General features: G+C 41.2%; 1 protein-coding gene across 1 annotated transcript; it reads left to right on the forward strand.

Moving 5' to 3' along the window:
• Positions 1-3058: 3058 nt before the first annotated feature.
• wapla (WAPL cohesin release factor a) lies at positions 3059-20213 on the forward strand. The gene is given in 21 exon segments (XM_054600280.1): positions 3059-3375; positions 3828-4241; positions 4431-5136; positions 6264-6348; positions 6351-6570; positions 7139-7269; positions 8103-8198; positions 8979-9140; positions 9827-9963; positions 10790-10901; positions 11544-11774; positions 12459-12570; positions 12730-12827; positions 13097-13173; positions 13676-13851; positions 14112-14227; positions 14361-14591; positions 15158-15374; positions 16802-16890; positions 16983-17078; positions 18026-20213. Coding segments are annotated over 20 exon segments (3546 nt in total). The 5' UTR covers positions 3059-3375; positions 3828-3853; the 3' UTR covers positions 18092-20213.
• Positions 20214-24222: the final 4009 nt, after the last annotated feature.

Genomic DNA, 24222 nt, shown 5'->3' on the forward strand with positions numbered 1-24222 from the left:
TCGCAAAAGACACATTTTAAGATGGACTTTACTCAGTTTGAGATGACAATATTTTCACAAAGGGGACATAAAACCAATAAGAATTTATGTCAAAATTGATTTATTGCCTTCATATGGGCTTTACTGTGGTTCTGGTGTGATTGTTGGGTCAGGGGCCTTTCAGGCTGACCTCAGAGACAGGAGTGCGAGCCAAACAGGGATCCGACCCACGATGCAGGGCCTCACATGAATACAACTAGTGTTTTGGTAGAGACCACATACATTTTGGTTGACGATAATAAGTAGACCTCATGAGAACTACAGAAACTAGCAAACACGACAAAAAGCTTCACGGTTTACAAGACGATCTTTCTCTTTCACTAAACGTGAAATCTGCTGTGGAAAAACTGTGCAGAGGTTTTTGTTTTTCTATTGTAACCCACCATTACTCAAATGAAAGGTTTGCTATACTCCACTGTTAGCTTTAAAAGTATGCTTTACAGACAGAGGAACATATTTTACCATTTAACAGTGTGGCTACCATTTATATTTAACACCATGCCTCTAATAACCAGTGGATGTTTATCCTTCACACCCCATTTTCCATTCCCATACACCACATGGAAGCTATATTACCGATGCTTTCCCATGATGTTACGCAACCCACAGACGTATCATAATCACACGTTATTTTCAGGCTATGCTGAACTTTGTAAAATATGTTAACTTGTTTCCATTAAATGTGATCACATACTGGGCACACAATTGATGGGCTTATTCATTCGCGGTCATAGGCCAAAGGTGCAATTTTGAAAAAAACAACAAACAAAAAAAAGCACTGAGACAGAAGCGTGACAGGAAGTGTTGCTGCCATCTCATGGTTCTGTATCAATGTTGCAGTCTCTCCTCTTAATTTACCTATCCGAATATGTTGCAAAAACTTCAGGCAAATGTTACAAACAAAACTGAAGTTCTATGTTTTTATTTCACTTGGCAATAGCACAGATTCCTGACTCATTTATTCCAAGACTGCAACACATTCAGAGAGTTTACCGAATGCTTTGGACTCAACTGTAGAGTTTGCCTGTTGAAAGAAGTAATGACTGCCAAACTGCCCAGACCTGAGCTCAAAACCATCAGTCACCCGGGGCATGGCTGTATATGGCTGTATGACCTCACCACCTCTGAGCCTTGATGTGGAGTGACAGTCTCTCCGTCACATGCAAAAGCCAAAACAAACAAAAAAGCCCTGCATGTTTAACACTGACTGAATATGAATGGGGAATTCATAATCTAATCTTCATCCAATTGTTGCATAATGATGATGCAACCTAAACATTTGGTCATTTAGTTAATTTCTATCTAAGACAGGACTATATGAGATATGTGTTCATGGATTTGTCACTTATCCGTTGATATCATGCATTACAGTAATATAGAGAACAGCTGTGACTCCAGTGCAGCAGGAGTTATTTTATTTACTTTGGGTCAGATGGCTAAATAAAATGAAAGACATCTTTCAAATGCCTCCCATGAGAAATTAGTAAACTGTCCCTCTGTTTCTGAGCTGAGACCAGCCATTTCACAGCTTACCCCACGCTGCATCTTTAAAAGACTTTCATTTCTTTGAAGGAGATGTTGTGATGTCCGTCTGGGCTGAATAATGCTTCAGTGTTGATACAGTTGGGACCACTTTGCCCTGCAGACCCGGGCTGTTTATAACCCACTATTCATTAATTTGACACCATCTGCGCCCCAGAACAGTGCCAGTGGGGGTGATCCATATGCTTTCTGTTTTTCAGCATGCGGCAGGTGTTTGAACATTCAGTCCAGTGAACACACAATGATCCAACTTGGTTGTATAGAATTGTATTTTTATTGATTGCATAATATATACTTTATTATATTGTATTGTGACAACATATAGGGACTATATTAAAGTAGTACTCTTCATTTTTAACTTCCCTTTTTTTGATAGGGCTCTCATTGTAATAATGTGGTAAACAGAAACCCTTAATGATGCAATTATGGCATGAGCATGAAATAGCTTTAGTAACCTAATAAGATCCTTTTCCCCCTTGGCAGACCAATTCAACCCCCTTAATGCTGCTCATGTTCATTGCTGGTTTCACAGGTTTATTCATGCAAATGACAGAAAAAACAACAAGAAAAAAACAAATGTATTTTTTCCAGTGGTATAGCCAGTACAGTACAGAACCTTTGAAATACATTTTTGTTATTTTGGGTTGCTTAACTGTTTCAGTTGGGCTTATTTGTTTATGTAAACACAAGTCACAGTCAAAAGTTTGGACACACCTTCTCATTCAACTACTTTGAAGAATCTAAAATATAAAACATATTCTGGTTTGTTGAGCATTTGTTTGTTTACCACATAATTCCATATGTGTTCCTTCATAGTTTGGATGTCTTCATCATTATATATATAGAAAAACCATTGAATGAGAAGGTGTGTCCAAACTTTTGACTGGTACTGTACCTAGATAGATAGAGAGAGATACTTTCAATGTGTAGTCAATAATCAATAATCCAAATTGTAAATCATTGCAATAATAGTTATTCTGTCTGTATATATAATATTTCAGTTATAGTGGATTCTTTACTGTTTTTATTGCTTATTTGCTATTTATAATACTTATTTTTGATCTTGTTTTTTATTTACTATGTCTCTTGTTTGCACTATACCCTATGCTGCTGTAATCCTGTAAATTCCCCCGCTGCGGGACTAATAAAGGATTATTGTATCTTATTTTATGACAATGACTTCCCTTATTCTAATAGTCAATACTTCCTCTAGGGATAAATTGCAAATATTTTCCCAATTCAGCTTTTTTGTGAAGTTTTTCCAGTGAACAGTGAACAGAAATACAACCACTACGCATTTTAAACACAAAAGATCTCCATATAAATGCCCGTCTTCAAATTTAAACCATCATCTTAAAGTGGACCATCAGCGCCCCCTATCGTTTGTTATGGTTTGAGTCGCCAACCAATCAGAATCGCGCTTGCTGGCCGAGCCTCGAGGCACACGGGAACCTCCCTTCCTCTGATTGGCCAGCTGCGTTCTTGCAGCGCACTACATTCGGGTCTTACCAGGGAACGACGAGGGAGGGGATGTTTTAATGGCCGTCAGCTGCACTACAAAACGCAAAAAGTCCGAAGTATCCACTATATTTAGACTACACTAAATACTAATGCGTTTTGGGCGGTTTGATTAGCTAACAAGCAGTGCTCTTTGGACATAATAAGGCCGGAGATGTGTTTCTAGCGTTGTTTAAACGCACTTTACGCGCTTGATCTGAGAGCGAGTGGAGCTCAGGCCTAGCCGGCTGGCTAGCAAACAAGCGGCCGATCAGCTTAGTCGTCGGGAGTTGAGAGGTAACAATGTGTGCTGTTATTGTTTTTAAACCCTCAATATCTTTTATTTAAACGTGCCCTTTGAGTTACTTTATCGTATTGAAGACGCAGCATCCCCCACATGTGATGCAGCCAACAGGGGACTAGCGTTAGCATGGGGGAAGCTAACAGCTAGCGGCTAACTTTATAGGAACTTTACAAGCAGCAGCGGGCCTAGCTAGGGGTAATATACTCGTTGGGTGGTTATTGTAATGGCCTCAAAGTTATGCTGAAGTTGCTCGAGCTCCTTGTCGTATTGGGCATGCACGAGCAGTGGTGTTATTTGCTAATTAAGCCACGCGAACTTGCTGTGCCGTAAAGCGATAGGTCACACGTGACTTCAAGTTAATGGCTCCAACCCGGGGCCAGTGTTGTGTGCTTTAATGTTTGAGTGATGCATCCCATAATGACATGCTCTCTGCTTCTGTTGACAGGGAATATGTAACATAAGGAAGCCAACATGACATCCAGATTCGGGAAAACATACAACCGCAAGGGAGGGGAGGCCAACTCCAAATTTGACGAGGTCTTCTCCAATAAGAAGCCCACCCTCACCACCAAATGGGGGGAGACCACCTACAAGGCTAAGTTGGGGGCCAAGAGGCCTACTTTGAAATCTGACGTTTCTGAGCTGTCCAAAAGGCCCAGGCTTGAGGACAGCGACAGTGACGAAGACCCTTTTGGGTTCGACAGTGATGAGGAGTCCAAGACTTCGACCCTTCGTAGCGTGTCCCAAGTGGGAGTCAACGAAGGGGCCGTGACAAAGACGACTGCAGTGCAGGGCGGTGGGACAGCCACTGTTGTTACTTCTGCACAGGGCTCTGCAAACTCAACTGGCAAGTTCACAAGTAAGTCGTCGATACGTAAACGAAACCAACATGCCAAACAAAAAACCCTGATTGTCTTGCCGGTAATTTGTGTACCAAACCTTTCATTATTCATCTCCGCTATTCACTTTATTGATCGTGTCTGCTGGCAATGTTGTCGAAGTGTCAGCTGTTTCGTGTAACCATCTGTCATTTTTTCTCTATTCACAGCCAAGCAAACATCTACAGAGGGTGTTAGAAATAACCAGCTCCGGTATAAAAGTGCATCAGATAGCAACCAAAAATCTGCATGCAGGGTCCCCTTGTCAAACACAGTCCCCTCCAATGAAAGGAACTTCTTGGCGCCCCAAAGGCCAATCTCCTCCGCTCCTAACACAGCCACCTCCCTTAAACTGTCTATTAATGCTCCAGGTGGTAGCAGAGACTCCCAGACCTCTTCCTCTTATGATGAATTGGAAGAAAAGAGAAATACTGAGCTGGAGCCTCACACAGAGCCTCGACCAGAACCAGTGGACAGCATTCCCCCTTCTCCATTCACCCTGAGGGCCTCAAACTGCAAGAAATACCTGCGACCCAACCAGTCTAAGAAAACATCCCTCGAATCTGCTGAAAACAACAGCAACAAGCCAACTGAAACAGCAGCTGCCCATGTTAAACCCAACAGTGCCCTTTCTGCTAGCGCAAGTAGTACTGCTGCCAATACTAAACCAGCAGCCAAGCCCACAGGCAGGGGAGGCGGAAGGGTACGGGACTACACGGTTCTGCACCCTTCCTGTCTGTCAGTATGCAACGTCACCATCCAGGACTCAATTGAGCGGAGCATTGATGAACTAGTCACCCCAGCTACCCCTGCTGACGTTGGCGAAGCAGGCCAGATGAAGAAGAAGACAGATGCTCCTGTATCCAAATCCACCAGGTAAGTCTTTTCAATTCCTCTGTCTCTTAACATCCTGTGTTTTGAAGAACATGACTTAAAAGATCCTTTCATCAAAGATGGTAATCTAGCTTTCTTAGTTGGGGGAATGGGTGATATGGACAAATATTATTATTATTACCCATCTTAATCGACTTCACACACACACACACACACACACACACACACACACACACACACACACACACACACACTATAACAGTGTGGCTTTGTTCATCCTGTATTCAACTTCCTTGGATCCACCCTTAAGACTTAATCTTATAAAATATAATTTGTTCAGGCCTAGAGGAGCAGTACAAGCATTAATATTGATGTTTGAAAGGAAAGGTTATCACGTATTACATTGTCATACATTCTCGGCAGTGACTAAGGGAAGACGAACTGGAAGTGGTATTTAAGTATAGTAACTAAAGCTTTTTACATGGTAGTGTTCCTCACTGCCAAAGTTTGTTGTTGCCTTATGATGGTTTGAAATTTGAGTTATGTACTTTTTTGGGGGGGGTATTCTTTGTGAGGTGGATCAATTTGAAATGGTACCAAAAATGTGAAGACCTATTTTCAGAATGGATGAAGCAAAGCAAGCAGAACATATTGGTTAACTATAGTGATGAATGTTAAGTCTTGTGACTGAACCCTGGGTTAAAAACAAAACTCAAAACTGCAAAGAATAGCACAATGGTTTTGTTCTACACATAGGATGTTATATCAATATTATTACATACAATGTCACATCACACGACACATGACTGACGTACATTAATGATAAGTAGACAATAATAATTTTCAATTTGACTGTCGTCGGCTCTTTGGAGATACTGCCATTGGTGTATGTGGTCTGTTATAGTTCTATTATGCATCATGTTTTAGTGGTTTCTAAACGGTAACATTTTGTTGCCTTCACTTAGAACAGTTGTCCAACTTTAAAAGGTTTTCTGTTCATTGAGTTGTACAAATGTTTAGAATCCACTTCTGCTTTCTTTTTATTTATTTAGCTTCAATGGGTGCTTATTGTTTAGCTTGTCCTGCTCCACTTTCCTTGTCTGCTCCAAAAAATAACAACGATACAAACAAACAAACAAGAAATCCATCCTCTCACTGTATCCTCCCAGGTTCAGACCCACCCAGACAAAGACCAAGAAGACCAAGACTGAGACCAAGCTAGAGTTTTTTGGCTTTGAGGACAAAGAGGACCAGGGGGCGAGGAGGGTCCAGAAGGTGGCATGGCAGGCAAGAGTAGCTACAAGATCAAGTACTTTGGCTTCGACGACCTGAGCGAGAGTGACAGCGACGAGGAGAGCTCTCAGGCCAAAGAGAAGAAGGCCAAGAAGGCGGCTGCAGCCTTAGCTGCTCTGAGCTCCGGTGTGGACAGCCCTCACACCAGTGACTCTCAGGACAGCCAGGCCAGCAGCAATACAGGTGAGCTGATCCTTAAAGTATAGACTCATGGTTATCTAGTGCTCCTAATTATCTTAAGAGCTACCTTCTGTGCCGTTTAGGTGATATTGTGATCAAGATATTTGTAGCCTGACTTAAGTTTAAACCAGAAGCATCTAAGACAGTGGTTCTCAAATGGGGGTACGTGAAGGCACTCCAGGGGGTATGTGAGATTTTTAAAAAACATATTTAAAATTAGCATCCTTTCAAAAATCCTTTAAAAATAGTTATTTAATAAATATTCAATAAAATATAAGTGTAAGTTCATCAACTGAATTCAATGCAACAATGCAATCTTCAGTGTTTAATAAATCAGACTGTGAGCGCTGTGTATTACATCTTTTTTTCAACCTAAAATGCTTTGCGCTGGTTAGGGGGTACTTGGCTGAAAAAATATTTCACAGGGGGTACATCACTGAAAAAAGGTTGAGAACCACTGATCTAAGACATTTTTTTTGCAGAACTTGAATAAAAGTTAAACCATATCAGTCCAATCAATTCACACATGGATGCTCTTTTCTCACCATCTACAATCTGGTTTATCGGACAGATAATTGTGACTTTGCTGAAGACTCCAGTCCTGGCGGCGCTGAGGGGCAGAAAGGACGCTCAGGAAAGTCAAGTGACAAATCCAAGGACGCTGGTAGTGGACTCAAAAAGATCTTCAGCGGACCCAAAAAGGTATACGACCGTGCTAGAAATATCTGTCTTTCTCTGCCTTTACTAAAAAAGTATTTTGTCATCTAACCTGCCTTCATGACCTTCCTCCTGTCCGGAGTTGATCTCAGGTCTGAAACAGCTTGGCTTAAAACAGGCCTTTCTTTAATGTTATTGATACTTATGTTTAAAATGAATTTGGTTGTCATTTAATGTAATGGAATTTTTGGGATTCGGCTTTATTGTGTGCTAGAACTACAGTTGCACATCGCCGATCGGGCTCTGAACGGCGATGCCCAGTGATTCACTTTTGACAGAAGTCTCACCTGAATGGGTTAAATGTGTGTTCAGTTACACTCACCCTATGTTGTCTTCCAGTTTGCAGGGGTTTGAATATTCCCTCTTGGTCAGGCTCATATTTATCTGAACTCAGCTTTGATTTGTGGTATTTTGTGTAATGGCCGTATTTGCTCTGCTTATCTAGATCTTGTTTTGCAGTGGCTTCGGGTTATTTGTGCTCCGTCTTCCTAATTATTTGTGTTTACTGCTTCCACATCATCAACAAAACCCAGCACATTGTCTTCGCAATATATAATTGAGTCGCACTCGTGTCATTTTCAGGAAATGTATTGTGCTGCTTTGGGACTGTTGTGCTCTACATTGGGGCTGCTGTTGTCTCAGTCTATCATCATGATTGCAGCATGCAATATTTACGTGTGCAGTTGTGCTAATTCACAACAGTGACTTGTGCTTTGTGCTGCAATGTTTTGTGATGAACCATCAATAAATGAATATATCAAGTGTTGCGCTTTGTATCTGTTCAGAAAAAGATAACCAATTCTTACATCTGGTTCCAGTCCCCTGCTAAAGCTGTGTACAACGCTCGCCACTGGAACCAACCTGAGCCCGAAGAGATACCTGTGCCTCCACTTTCTCGATCACAAACTGCTCCGGTAAGATACCTCTCCCCTAGTGGTTATTGATATTGAGTTTTGCCTTATTGTGTTTTGGAAGTGTATGCAGTCATCTTGTGCACAAAGCAGGCAGTGGCGTAGTGGAGAGCAAGGTAGTTCTCCAATCAGAGGGTCGGTGGTTCGATACCCGGCTTCGGCAGTCGATGTGTCCTTGGGCAAGACACTTAACCCCAAGTTGCTCCCGAAGGCTTGCCATCGGTGTGGACTGGATGATGAATGTTAGTTAGAGTCTGATGGTGGCACCTTGCATGGTAGCCTGTCATCAGTGTGTGAATGGGTGAATGATATGTAATATACTACTGATTGTAAGTCGCTTTGGATAAAAGCGTCTGCTAAATGACTGTAATGTAATGTAATGTGATAACTATTACAGGGTGTTATGGTAAGCGAATGGTAACAGCCAGTATCATTTGTTTCCAGAATTACCCATTCCCTACTGTCCACAACGCAGGATATAGTTTATTGGTCTCTTAGTAGTCAACAGTTTTGTTTAATTGCTCAAATTAGTCTCTTTCTTTTCACACAGTTGTTTTCCCAGACCTATGGAAGTAAATGTTTGTTCAGAGACAGCCTATTAAGAGAGAGGAATAAAAAGTAGTTTTTAACTTTGCGCTACCTCATCTGACATGTTAACAACACTTATTAAAGACTTGTGTGTTTAACAGACTATTCAGCTGTGGTAAATCTTGCGGACATGTCGTTAAACAGATTTTGTTACTTTGGTTTGAGCCCCATTTCTCTGCCTCTTCTCTTCCTCAGGCAGTTTTATCGAGCAGCAGCAAGGACAGCAACTCCCATAAAGATGATGGCTTGTTCAAAGCCCCTCCGCCGCCGCCCAAAGTCATTAAGTCAGAGACCCTCCCCACGCGACTCAACCAGGATATTGTCACTGCGCTCAAATGCAGGAAGGAGCACAAGGAGGTGAGTCCGGAGCACACAGATGTTTTTAGACGTCTAGTGACGAAAGCAGCTTTATGCTTATCTGTGTTTACTTTTTACTACATTTGTTTGCATGCTGCTATGATTTTTCAATCTCATTTTCATATTCAGCCAGGCTTCTGTTCACCATTGATGCAGGTTAAACAGTAAAGGGATAGAATTCATTGGATCCAAGTCAAGCTCAGTGTTGTTTGTTTGAACCCCTTTGTGGAGACGAGGTAACAATGAGGACTGTAGCGGTTCATTTAAACTCTCCTCCAGCTTGTGTCATTTACCCATGGGCCTTCTGGGCCCCAGATCGGGCTGCCACAGACCCCCTGAGGTAAAATGGCTTCGGATAAGCTGTCACCACACACTGGTGTTATCTTAAACCCGGGTCCTCCCTCCTCTGTCGTGCTGTGCACACACAGCATGACTGTTGACTCTGGTAAACATACAGAGTCAACTGCTGATCTGGCCCCAACTCCACATGCTGCGCTTTTATTGATAATGGGGTGTTAGCACAGTCAGCTATTTCTGGTAATGGAACCGATAAAGAGGACTTTAACAATGAGGGGAAATTCTCACATAGTGTTGGTGTGTCTGTGTTTGTTTTGAGTGGATTTTGATTCTGGACAGAGGCGCAGCTTCACAATTAGCTGTAATTAACCCCATTCCCCTTTCACCAGCTGTACACGGTGGTGCAGCATGTGAAACACTTCAACGACGTTGTGGAGTTCGGAGAGAATCAAGAGTTCACAGATGATTTTGAGTACCTGGAGACGGGGCTGAAGAGCAGTCAGCCACTCAACACGAGATGCCTTAGGTGGGTGGAGTAAAACACTTTTTTGGTTGCAATTCCTAAGAGGAGCACTTGGATGCTCTAGTTTTGCTCTGGCTTTATCTTTTTTTTTTTCTAGTGGCATGTTGATGGTGCTGATTTGTATAAGTACCAAATAACCTCACTAAGTTAATTAAACCTAACATTTGTTCATGTATTAGCCTGGCCCATTTATAAAGCAATTACACGAACAGCTGCTTTATTTGAACAAAGCTTGAAATGTCATACTTCATTAAATAAAACAAAACAACAATGATGATTATTCTAAGAGAGAGCAGCAGGAGGTAGCCATACAAAGTATATATCTTTATTTAAATGTTACCAACCGTGACAGGTTTTGCACTTTTGGTATTTTTGTGTTTTTAAGCGACATATAGAACCCTATAGAGGCAGTATGCGTGTCCCTGTACTTTGCTATCCCCTCTTCTTTTTATGTATTTCACTTTTATTTTCACCATCTGTTGGGGTGATGTGCTGAGATAAACCTCACGTCGTTCTGCATTCTGATAAAGCACGCAGACATCCTGTTGTGAAAATAAAATCCACTCAGGAGAGACAACCTTGACTTCAGAAAACGCTGCATGGAGTCCGGCCTCCTTTAGTGCTTCAGTATTTCTTTTTTCACACATGCAGAGGGAAGAGGGTGAAAAAACAAAACAATGTTGTGGATTAAATCACAAAGGGTGATTTGGAAGTGGGCTTTGCCACATTCTGATAAATTCGTTATAGTTTTTTGAACAAGCCTGATAAATATTCGACCCAACATTTCTTGTTCTCCCCCGTTGTTTCTCTTCCTCTCTCGCTGCTGCAGTATAATCAGCCTGGCCACACGGTGTGCCATGCCTGGTTTCAGGATGCACCTGCGGGCCAGAGGTAAAGTGGCGCAGGTCTTCAACATGCTCAGTGATGCTCCACAACACCCGGTTAGTAAAAGTATTTGAGTAGTAGACAGCTGTTTGCCACTTTTGAGTAATTGCTGCTTTTGTTGTTTACTTTGTTCTTGATGGAAACGTATTCTTTTAAGTTTTAGTCCTAAAGTTATGAAAGAAAGTGTTATCTTGGTAATTCATCGCCTGCAGGACATGCAGACCTGCATTGTTATTCTGTCCTGTAGACTTTGTTGCTTAATAATCAGTATTTTATCTGATATAAGTAGCAATAATAAGTGTGATCTGGAGCAGCTTTATACAAATGTTGCAAATGTTTGTTTTAGTATCTTGTCCAACACCTCCGCAATATTTGCTAATGAAGTGGATGTTTAATGTCTACATGCCTGCAGTTATTAATAAGTCATAAATATATATTTTTTATTACATTTATGTCAAAGCACTGAGGGCTGTAGTACAGTTCCATTTATCCTTGAAGTTTAACTTCTTCTTTGTTTGCATTATTTCTGGTAAGAACTTTTCTTCGTTGCAGAAATCAATGCACAGCCGTGTGTAACCCTCATAGCTAATTCCCTAACAGAGAATGCTGAAGTGACAGTCGAGAGCTATTTAGATTTTCCGTCTTCTCCAGGGTGTTCACACCGTTGACCACCAAGTCTTTCTCCATCGTTCCATCAGAACCTTGCCCTGTGCACGGCTGCGCTGATGTACATCCTGAGTCGGGATCGTCTTAACATGGATCTGGACAGGGCCTGTCTGGAGCTTATGATCAAGCTGCTGGAACAGGACCAGGACTACCCCGCCGACCAGGATCAGCTCACGGCAAAGGAGGTGGAAAAGGTCAAGGAGAAGATCAGGAAGCTGTGTGAGACCGTGCACAACAAGCACCTCGACTTGGAAAACATCACGGTGGGTTTAATAATTTAATAAAATAGCTTCCCCCTTGGATTAGCTTAGTTCATCATGTACCAACCTTCTCTTGGTTTAATGATTTTTTTTTTCTTTAACAAGCAAAACTTCATAAATACTTAAATTGCTTCATTGGAAATGTTTTAGTAAAAGCCTAATTGGTCAAATTGAGCATAAAATGTTAATGTTGTCTAATTGGTTTTTAATGCACTTGCTCTTCTCTATTCTCCCCGTGTTCCTTAAAATAATACTAAGCACCTGTTTGTGGAAGATATATTGCGATATATTTAAAGGAATATTTAGATTGAAGGTTATAAAGTGAATGTGAAGAATCACAGATGATACCCATGAAGATTACTCTGTTTAACTGCACTGATGTTTTTAGATCCAATAAAGACATCTTTAGGTGCCCTTCTTATATTAAAGTGATGGCATTATTCACATTAGCTCCTTTATATTCCTTATCAGCAAGCTTAAATTGATAGCAAATGTAAATAATATTTTGGATGGTGCGCCATTAATTAAAGTGTCAAATTGTAATGCGGGAATCCATGGCAATATTCTCAAATAATTCTGAAAGGTGTGTTCATGTGTATTCTCATTACACTGTGAGATTTATGGTTTGAAAAGATGGGAATTGGGTGTGATATTGCAGCTTTTACATTTAATTTTTTCCTGTTGTAGACGGGCCACCTTGCCATGGAGACATTGCTCTCTCTCACCTCCAAGAGAGCAGGAGATTGGTTCAAAGAAGAGCTGCGACTCCTGGGCGGTTTGGACCATATTATAGACAAAGGTAGGTGTGGAGGATGAACACTACGCCTGTGGGCAGTTTGCAGGTCTCGATACTTGTGTAGGTGTGCGAAGATTTGCTTTCCAAGATCAGGTGTCGCAGCTGTTGACTTTCATTTATCTGTCAGGACGTATAATAGACAATTATTTTATGTTTCCACAGTTAAAGAGTGTGTCCAGAACCTGAGCCAAGAGGATGACAAGGAGAACCTTGTAGCAGCTTTATGGGGGGCTGAGAGGTGTCTGAGAGTACTTGAAAGTGTAAGTACTGCTTTGTGGAGTCGTGTTTCGTACAAGAGTGAAACCCAAGAGTTATTGAGTATTGTAAATTGGAAGGTTTCTTTTATTGTTACCTGTGTCTAAAAACAAAAACAAAAAAACAATGTTTCTCATCAACTATCTCACTGATCAAAAGTCTGATCAAGGCAAAGGTCTCTCCCCTCATTTTTCTGTTTCTTGATTCATTTTAAGGCCATTCAGTGTTCTCTCCCCTCTATTGATTTTATTTCTCTTTTATCATCTGCCAACAGGTGACAGTGCAGAACCCAGAAAACCAGGGTTACTTGATTGCCTACAAAGACTCTCAGCTCATCGTGTCATCTGCCAGGTGAGCACCAGCTTACAGATACAGCTTGGAGCTATTATTGACTGGACATGAACACAATCTGAGGCACTGACTAATATAACAACAGTTCATTTAGTTTACCGCTGTACTTTTTGGAACACTCTTGTACCCATCATATAAAAACAGTGTCCTCGGGCGTGTTGTGGGTCTTTCTACTAACGTTTTTGTCAATTAAATAATACACAGCAACATAGCTAGTTCTCTGATTACCACAACTGCTAGCTTCAGAGCCAATAAATATGTATCAGTTAAAGTGGATCAGATAAACCTTGGATTTATTTTTCTGTATCAGTCGACACATGAAGGCATTCAGGGTCGTCTCGTATATAAAGGGATTCTGTGTTTTTAATTCTCCTGCTCTTCCTCTTAATCTCTTCCGACTCTGTCCTTCGACCTTGTGCTTCTTTTCTTCAAAATATATGTAATCTCTGCCAGTTCAACCTTCGGTTTCTCACATCAGTATGTTTTTTTTTGCGTTCACCAGAGCTTTGCGGTACTGTGAGGATATGATTCAGCGATACAGCAGGGCGTTAAACAACAGCTCTCTGTCATTGTCGGGGGCAGCGCTGCCCCACTGCAGCTTCAGTAACGTGGGCAAGGCTGTGGAGGACTGCATGAGGGCCATCATAGGAGTGCTGCTCAACCTTACCCACGACAATGGTATTCTCATTTAACAATTTATACATTTTGTGTTTGTTCTGATTTTGGAGCTTTTTATCTGGCATTCTGGATAATAAGAGCTGGAAAAGGACTCCGTGTTATGCCGTAATTTAAACTGATGTGATTCATAACAATGAATCACAGTTTAATGCATTCAACAGTTTTGGACTATATTCTTGTTAATGTGCTCTAAAAGACCGTATCACCCAGGTATTGACTAGTATGAGCAGAGTTTAATAATGTTGTTTTTTTATCTGCAGAGTGGGGAAGCACCAAGACAGGTGAGCAGGAACAGCTAACCGTGACTGCTCTGAACTGCGTCCTCCGAGTTCCACGCTACATCCCCCAGGAGCAGCGCTTTGACGTGCGAGTACTGGTAAGAAGTCTTGAGCAAAACAAAACACCACATAAGTTTTAAAAAGGACATTTCTCCAACCGGTGTTTGCTCGGTATACGCCTGTGCCCGTATGTACGCGTGTCTTATTTGTGCGTTTTGTTGTGTATGCCAGGGTCTGGGTCTACTCATCAACCTCGTGGAGTACAGCTCCAGAAACCGCCACTGTCTGGTGGACATGGAGTACATAGTCGACGACACCTGTCTGGAGGACAGCCTGATGCAGCCTGCTGACCAAACACAATCCGACACAGCGGCAGCGTCAGCACCGCCAAGCACAGCCGAGACTCAGGGAGACGAGCCTGTCAAGCCCAAGCCCACTGGTGCTTTGGCTGCTCTGGTGCAGGTAGGAATTGTGCCAGGACTCATTAATAAAAAGTTTGGCGGCCATTGTGGGGGTATGTTTCATCTTGGTTCTGGGTTTTTATCATGATTTCTTTTAAAGTAAGGATGTGAGCAGAAACAGTGATGAGCAGTCATGAGAAGAAAAAAAAGAAAAGGAAATACTTACGTTTTTTTATACATTTGACAGTCTGAACACAAAATAATAAGCAAGTGTAAACCGATGCACCAATTTGTGGATTTGAATTTCAAGATTTTATTTATATTTTACTTTATAATTGAAACTCATTGCCTACCTGACTCATTAGCACAGAGTTTTCTTAAAGCCTGAGAGAAACCTTTTGAGAGTAAAGCAGTGATTAACTTTAAAATTACTTTAACTGTCAAATGAGTTTTTGGCTTCCCAAGTTGCTCTCTGACCTCGCCCATGAAGAAATCCCTTCGCTATCATGATTAACTGCTATCCTTTTACTTCCTTTTTAAATTATTAAAAATAAGCTGTGTTTCTTGGCTCCAATTAAAAAGTTTGTGTTTGGAGTTCACATCTGTTTATTCCTCTCTAAACTGCAGCTCTTCCTGGAGAGGGAGCGCGCTGCCATCCTGGCTGAGGCTAAAACTGACGACATCATCACCGAGGCGCCCAAACCGGCACTGGACAAAAGCGGAGAGTGGCAGGAGACGTCGGGAGAGATCCAGTGGGTGGCAGCCGAACCCAACGACAACCAAACCGAGAACAAAGATGATGAGAAGAAAGAGGAGGAGGATGAAGAGTTGGATCTAAATAAAGGTAGACGTTTGTGTGTGTTTGAAGTTGTGTCTGTGTGCATGTAAGAGGAGCTGTTATTAGCTCTAGATAAAACCATAATATAGATACATGTGTTTAACGTTGCAGTGGTGATAACTGTGTGGACACAACTTCATTAGGTTTTTGTTTTTTTTTTACCTCTCAACTAATTAAGATTGGAGCAAGTGGGGTTTCTTTCTCTTCCATAAAACTGCACAGGATGACAAAGCCTTCAAACAGCATTTACTTACTAGAGAACAACCAAATTATTTCTCTGCAACTGAGCTGCTCTATGCTGTATAGAAAATAGAAAATGTTGCAGACACAGTGGCATCACTCCCTCTTTGTTTCTTAACAGCATAGCAGTCTTGTTTATATGGTTGATTCACAATTTCAGAAATGCAAACCCGTTTAGATTCTTGCTTTTCCATTGAGTGTGGTCCCCAATAAGCACATTAAAAGAAGTTTTCGTTCAAACCTTATTAAATTGAATACTTTAACTTTGATATTTATTCGGAAATACATTGAGGTAAAAAAACAAAAATGAAACTTGATGGTAAATAAAGCAGTTCTAGTTTAAGGCAGATGAATCGACTAAAATGGAAACTAAACTAACTCAAATAGGATTAAATTAAAAAGTAAATTGCCCTTAAACTGATTTAGACTTTAAATCGTTGTGTGTTTTATTCAATGCTGCAGGTGCACAATGAAAAAAAAAAAAAAAAAGAAGGTGTTTTTCCCAAGCTCAGAAAAAAAGATGGCACCTGCAGCGTAATTAAAACATCCTGTTTGATAAGGGCCAACATTAAACGACAACAATGAGGCAATAAAATGGCGTAAAAACAACAGTAAGGGCCTTTTATAAATAAATGAAACCCAGTGTCTATCCAACTTAAAGAGACGCCACCCAACCGTAGCGTAGAGAGTATTTTAATTATCTCCAGCAATAAATCTTAGTGGAGAGTGATAAACGGCATCCAGTGGCATCAGAGTCTCAGCCGAAGCATTCATGAATAAAATGTCACCATAATCCAACACTGGGAGGAAAGTCGCCTGATAAGTCTCCTTCTACAATGATGAGGAAAACATGGTTTCTTTTCCTTTAACATGCTCACCAGCTTTGTCACATGGTATTTGGGAAGTTACCTTCCCATAAATCCAAATACGAGATACTTGTACTTAGTAACTCTTTCAATTCAAAACAAATAATACTTTAATTTTGCCGGATGTGCATTTGTTTCTAAACTGCCCGTATGCCTGGCGAGAGAAGTCATTTACCTACAGTCCTTCTCACAGGAATGTTTCAGGACATTTCTATTCAGCAGTTATACCTTCAGCAAGAAAATAGTTTGACTCCCTCTTCTCCGATAGAGGCAGTGTATACATCTGTAATTGTAATTGTTGTTCTGTCTGCCTTATGTTCGCTGTAGCTCTGCAGCATGCAGGCAAACATATGGAGGACAGCATTGTTGCCTCGTACACCGCTCTGCTGCTGGGCTGCCTGTGCCAGGGAAGCCAGGTGAGAATATCAGACACACATGCACAATGTACAAGATGTATTTTTCCTTCTCAAAGATGTCGTTGCTGACCCACCTTTTCTGTCCTTCTCAGGTAAATGTGAATACTGTGAGAGAAAATCTACCTAAAGGGGATTTCTCCATCATGACAGAAATGCTGAAGAAGTTCCTGAGTTTCATGAACCTCACTGTGAGTATGGCTGCCAGGACCAACCTTCTGTCATCAGCATTGCATGATGATGCTGTCTCCATTACCATAAAAGGAACAAGACTTGTACATTAGAATAAAATGTTAGTGTGGTGCTATAGTAACAAATTGAATCAATTTCCAAGTGATCATTTTAATGCTCAGATCAGAGGTATGTTTTTTTGTAAACGCATAAAAATGTTCTATCCTAGCTCCATAAAATTTGTATTGAAGTTAGAAAAAGCCCTTAAATTGGACTCGTTTTGGTTCAGTGTTGTGGCTTGGATCAAATGAACATACTTGAGGGGCGGTAATTCCACATTTCCTTTTATTTTCAAATATAATTGCAGTTTTTTATGTATTTTTCTCTGCATTTCCCTTCGGCGCCTTTCTGAGAAAACACTATGATTTAGATGAAAACCGAAGCTTTTATTTCATTATGGCAGAGATTGAGGAATGCATAATGTCTGAAATGGCTGTACAGAACAATATACGAGAAAGGCTCTATGACTGTCGCTTATTCAAAAGTATCTGAATAGCTTCTAAGCCAGTCTGAAATACAGCCTCCAGCTGCAACTTTTTTAAAAGGCTTTTTTGGCAGTAATGTGCCATTTCTAAAACAAAATGTCACCAATACATTGTTATCAATTAAATCTGATTCTTGTGTATCCAAGCAGCACAATCCGAGTAGTGATATGAATGATGATTTAAAAATAAGTCGAGCATTAATATTAAACCGAACAGTTACACAGTCCCAGATGTGCAATTTGTAGCAGCTTTGGAAGTGACTCATCTTGTCAGAGCTGAAGACCGGAGCCATCTGTTTCATAAATATACTCTTTTCAAGTGAACGGAAGCTCCAAAAAAAATCCTCACTGTCTGCGCCTCAAGACCACAGTAGAGTACATGTCGGCGCTCTCACACGCTTGTTTTTCTGTTTCTGCACACAGTGTGCGATGGGCACCACAGGACAGAAGTCCATCACGCGGGTCATCGACTACCTGGAGCACCTTTAACAGACGGACAGACAGGAACCTCACACTCTGCACATTAGAGGGATCCCAGGCTATCCTGGTGCCCCCTTTACCCGACAGGAGCCACAAGGCGGTCATTGGAGACTCGGCAGCATTCCTCTGACTTCACCCGATCACCCAGCGCTGTGATCGCTCTGGATTGTTTCCAATAAAGGCGCGTAAACACACACAAATGTAAAAGTTTCACTCCCTCTCTGGAGCACAGAATGAACCAAAGCCCTGCTAGCTGACAGACATCCAGTTCCACTCCACCAACGCCGCATTCAGTCACATGGAGATTCATCCTCAGGCTACTGGGAATCAGGCAGAGGCTGGTCTTGAGTTTTTCCAAATCCTCTTTGGAATGTCGAACGTGAAGATGGACTCAAAGCGGACCTCTTCTTTGAAACCGTTTGACAGAAAGGGGACACTGAAGTGGAGTCTCCCGTCCCCCCCTGCCTGGTCTCCGTTCCTGATCACTTAGCTGGAGTGTAAACCTCTGAATCAAATTTTATGGGTCATTACATTTTGATCTCTACTCATCCACATCAAAGCCAAGGATGAAATCATTGATTTAGCATGAAAAACAATCATTTTCATGGCTGTTAGAATGACGTCTCTGTGTGTGTAAACTTGTGTGGAATGATTTTGAATGCATACATCCATTTAACTAAATGTTTGCAGTTGGCTTGAATGTTTAAGGGAATTTTTTATTCTTTGATTTTTATCTTCTCATTGTGCCCGTTAATTTTGCGAGTTAGAAAGTCGCCTACGCGTTTTTATGTTTTTAGATTTTTCGTTTTTTTTTTCCTTTGGGGCATTTTTTTTTTTTTACCTCATCATGACTGCGTGACATGCTGAATTTGATGGGATGTCTTTTATTTCACTGGAAATTACAATCTTATTGTGAAGTTCAGATATCCTTCCACCAATTATCAATTTCCTCACATTTTACTTTAGCTTTTTTTTAAAATTCAAATTAATTCAACAGTCTGTAAGTACAGTATGCATTGAAACTCACAGGTATAACTGATGTGACGACTTACTCAAAAAAATTGATTGTTGTGCTTCCTTTTAAATTTATAATGAAGTTAATTTTTTAGAAATGTATTTAATTTAACGTTTTCGCCTTTTGTAAATGCAAAGTCTTTACCTAGTGGGATGCCATTTGTTTCTAAAGTTTCACTCATGTTTTATTCAGATATATCCCATATATGTGTCACAGCTCAGTGGCTGGGCAGACGTACCAGACTTATGGTTTTGGTTTTAAAGCGCAAATTTCATCAAAACTTTCCGCATTTAATGGAACAGGAGGTCATTTTCATTCTCATATTAACCCATGTGGAGGATTTCCTGAAGGCTCCTGGTTTCACTCTGTCCAGCCACCTGTAGCTTCATGTTTTTTTCTCGCATTGTGACATGATGTGTCTGCATTGGACAACGTTCATAAGCTCCCTTTTATTTATTCTTTTGGTGTCATTTTACCTGTAATGATGCACATGAACCCTCACCATGCCTCTGTCTTGTACTGCTCACATGTACGATCACTGATTTGAATGACAGCCATACCTGTGTAAGCAGATTAGTTCTTATCTGGTTCGTAGGGCTGAGTGAACATGGTTGCAACCGTGTTTACTGTTAATTACTTTGCAAAGTTCTGGTCTGAATGAAATTTTAGAATGTAAATACTCTTGTACATAGCGGTTAATGGACATTTAAAAAAAAAAAAAAAAAAAAAAAAAAAAAAAAAGAAATGCTTAGACTACTTTTTTCCCTGAAGCTGATATTTTTATTTTATATATTTCTGAGTTGTCATTTGGAAAAACAAAAAAATCGCAGGAAGAGGAGGAAGAAAAAAAAAAAATGTTTGTACCCGTTTCAAGGACATTGTCTTTGGTTACATGTAAATAGTTGTATCTCCAAAAAAAAAAAAAAAAGTTGCTACTTTCAATACACCCCCCCCCTATGTGTTTTCTTCCTTGAATTGTTTAAACAACAAGAATGTTTTTCTTTCATTCTCAGACATTCTCAGGAATGTTTTTGAGCATTCAGTGCTACAGGAGGGAACCACTTTACCAGACAGAAGTGCTGTTTAGTTTCCTTTTGGTATTCATGCATGTGGCAGCCGCTGAATGCCTAACTTTGTATTCCAGATCGCCTCCGTGCCTATAACCCTTCAAGGCTTTAAGTGAAAGTTTGTGCGGCGAGGTGTGTGTGTGCGTGTGCGTGTGTGCGTGTGCACCCACGATCCCCCCGCTTCTTTTCTCATCCCTGACAAACTGGCGGGGGATGGAGTGAGAGTCCGAAAGCGTGGTCGGTATACTTAGCAGCACTCAACGATGACAGTTTGTGGACACGGCCCCTCGGCTTGACTGACTGCTGCATAATGGAAACAAAAGATTCATGTTGCAGTCGCTACACCAGAGTCAAACTTACAAATAGCTCGGGGGAGTCTGGGGAATGCGGTGAAACACTATCTGGCAACAAGGATTCCACGCAGGCGACAGCTGTGTCAGCTGTGATACAACAAGCGGGGGACAAATCCAGCCTCTAAATCCAAAACGTCAGGAGTTGTCAGGTAACACATTTGGGTAAACCTTGCTCAAATAACATGTAATTATGTCTTTATGTCTCGTCGCACCACATGCAAATATATGATTAGACGGAGGTGTTAGAGCAGATTTAAATTCTAAAGAGCTGTTGCGTAGATGATAGGCCGCTCTATCTTTCATCCGCCTCTATACATTACATGTGGCGGTTCTTCAGTTGTAGGAAGTCAAAAAGCAGAGCAAGTGTTGCCTCTGATGATCAGTGGCGAGGGGGTGGATGAGGGTAAACGAGAGGAGGAGGAGAGCAGCACTTACTATAGGTTTTTACAAGATCGATCAAGATGTCCTCCGGAGAAAGAACGCGAGGGAGGGAATCGCGAGGGACAAAAGGATGCAGAACACGGGATTAACGCTTTCCAACCTGCCAATCAAAAGCCTCTCTGTGAAGCTGCACAGCCTGAGGGGAAGGAGAGCTACACATGAATGTTGCAGGTTTCTCCAGCATTCATCCTTTCATCTCCCCCTGTCTCTGGACGCTTTCTGTGGTTTTTTTTCTGTGTTTTTTTAAACCCATCTCGGCTTATTTTTTCCTTTTCAGCCTTTTTCATCTCCCCTGTGCGCACGCTGTTTTACTTTTTCATAACCTGTTGTTTTCTTGTTTCTGTTATGCTGTTGAGTGCGAGGAGAAAAAAAAAGAAGATATTTTTTAACTCCATGTGACTCCTTCTTCGATGTTCTACCTCATGCTTGTTTTTGTTGTGAACGGAAAGGTTGAGTGGATGATCAGTCTACATGTGTAAGTGCTGTGTTGCTCTTTTCATCTTCCTGCGGTTTCCTCTGAAGGCAGAACAAAACAAGGCCTCGATGCCACTAGGTGGTGTGAGTACTCAGCCTCTGACCGCGGTGCCTGAACAGCCCAAGTGAAGTGCACACACCCACATGTATATTGTGTGTACTAGAAAACACACACACACACACACACACGTACGTATCTTCTCATCAGCGGTGTTGCCTACTGATTTCCCCTCGAGCTGTAAGAACTGTGCTGTCTTTGGTGAGATAAACGCCCTCGCCTCGACGAAGCAGGTGCACGTACTCACGCACGGCCAGCAGAGCGGTGAAACATTAATGAAGAGGCTCAATAGTTGCTTTGCTGGTCAGCGACACCCTCGTTGAGTAAATTAAAACCAAGCTGTCACACGCCAGGAAACATGTTACCGCCTGTTTGCCAACTCGTGAAACAGGCTGGAGACGTGGAGAAGCGTTCATCTGTGGGATCTGCAGAGCCTTTAAGTGCGTTTGATGATACTTATGTGGGTTAAGATTGTTTTTGTTTTTTTGAACGTTCAATCTGGCTTTTTACTTTCAAATCAGTTTTTTTCATAGCACTGTATATTTAGAATTTTACATATTAAGCATATTTATTTCTTCAAGGATCCTCTTTTTGATGATCAACTGGAGCATTGAGGCAAAGAGAAAAGCAGGCTTAAAAACATAACCGTATAAATGTCTGTTACTAATGTTAGAAAAATGAGCAATGCCACAATTTAAAATCATCCTTTTACAAGTAATAAACCTTGCATATGTGTGTGTGTGTATATATATATATATATATATATATATATATATATATACATATGCAAATTAAGGATGGGAAAGGTTCCCATGGTAACAAATGGTGACTCTTCACCTCACAGGTCAATTCAGGGCAGTTTTTGGACTGAAGTGTTGGTTATGTGAGAGTTAAAGAGTGTTCATTACTAATTTAAACACTTAATCCTCTACATTTTGGTTTAATCACATGTAGGACACTCCAGCTGATGTAATGCGTCTGTGTATACTAATGGTAAATTCCTAGTTGAAAATTGGAGCTACTGTGAAGTTGACGTAAATGCCATTTACAATTCGGAAGCTCCTACTTACGGTAACTCTAACTCCAATATGGAGTGAACGCCACACAAGCCCCGTACCCAATGGTTTCTACTGAGGACTTGGTCTGAATAATTAAAATCTACTGACAAATTACTATTTTATTTAAGGCTGGTTTGTCTCTTAAATAACCTAGGTAGTGTAGGTTTTAGCAAATGTTATTCACATATATAGTGCGTTTTAATGGTAGCAGGAGGGAGTATTTGGGATTAACTCAAATAAACTACAGCCCCCCTGTTTAACATAATGAAGGGACATGTCACGCTAACAGGTGTGTTGTTAATAGTTTTGGCAACAATGGATCATCTATCAGGCGATAATTGTGAGTAGGATTAATTCATGGTTTGTTTTTTTCTCTTTACACGGCCTTTTTTCCACAAGAAAAATCACAAAGCATAAACGGTACTCTCATGCAGATGTCTTCTTACAGTGTTTTATTTTCTTAATAAATTATTGATGAGGATACATTAACATGTTTGCGATATTTTAATATTGTAGCTGGTCAGGGTGAAGCTAATTAAGCAAACTTTGTAGTCTGTTTGGGCGTTTATTATTTGTTCTTTTAAGGATAGCTAAATAATAATGAATTCCCAGTGGAGCACAAGGCTGCGACTACCTGCATCCTCCTGGTCCTCTGCAGCAACGTTGTGCATCCAACCAAGTTAGATCAGACGTTTTCAGTTCAGATATCAAAGTTCTCCACCTGCTTGTTTTTAGACTCCCTTGTTTTAACTCTTTCCAGGTTGAGAAATCAAATAGATCTAGTGGAGTAAAAAGTACAATAAGTATCTCTGATCTGTACTTAACAAAAGGTCCTGAGTAATTGTACTTGGTTACTTTGCACCACTGCCGTTAAAACCAAGAGCAGCTCTTCCCTCTAACTACTGCCCTTCAGTTTGTACGTCAAGACAGATTAAGTCAGAGGGTAAACTGTGGCTGCACTGAGCGCATTATCTTGAAACTGCAGGAGAACTTAGAGCCAACCCAGAGCATCACACTGTCAACTGAATGAAGAACTTTGCACTTGATCACACAGCAGAACGGCGACGGACCGACACTCACTGATTTGTGTACAAGTCTTGAATTATTTGGCTTTTACTACAAAAGGATTTACTCGAACAGAGCTGCCCTATTCAGCTGCCACAGCACACTGCTTTAAAGCCCAAAAGGAAATTTCCACTGCTGCCTTGTTTACTCACACACACACACACACACACACACACACACACACACACACACACACACACACATTTGCAGGTTTAGGTACACACGGTCAATCAAGCGAATGAAAAGACACACACAGGCCTGTAAACAATTTGCAATAAAAGCAGCAAACAAAGGCACAGCAGCACATTGCACCACGTCAAATGTGTAAACACAGTGCCACAAACTCATTTACACATCCGAACAGAACAGAGCCTGTGCACAACGCTCTCTGCTCATATATGTGCTGGTAGCTGCTCTTGTTTAATCTCGCCCCTTGAATCACTGAGTGGCAGGACAGAAAGACTCAGCAGCCCATCTGTATTCCTGGGTGTGCGTGACCTGCACTCTAACGGATGGGCTTTGTCCACGGGCGGGCCAGAGGAGGAGCAGAGCGGAGTGGTAGTAGTATTACTACCCCACACTGCCCCTGCCTTTTTCTATTCTCCACCT

Source organism: Anoplopoma fimbria, chromosome 6 (genome assembly GCF_027596085.1).
Source record: "Anoplopoma fimbria isolate UVic2021 breed Golden Eagle Sablefish chromosome 6, Afim_UVic_2022, whole genome shotgun sequence".
Taxonomy (NCBI): Eukaryota; Metazoa; Chordata; class Actinopteri; order Perciformes; family Anoplopomatidae; genus Anoplopoma; species Anoplopoma fimbria.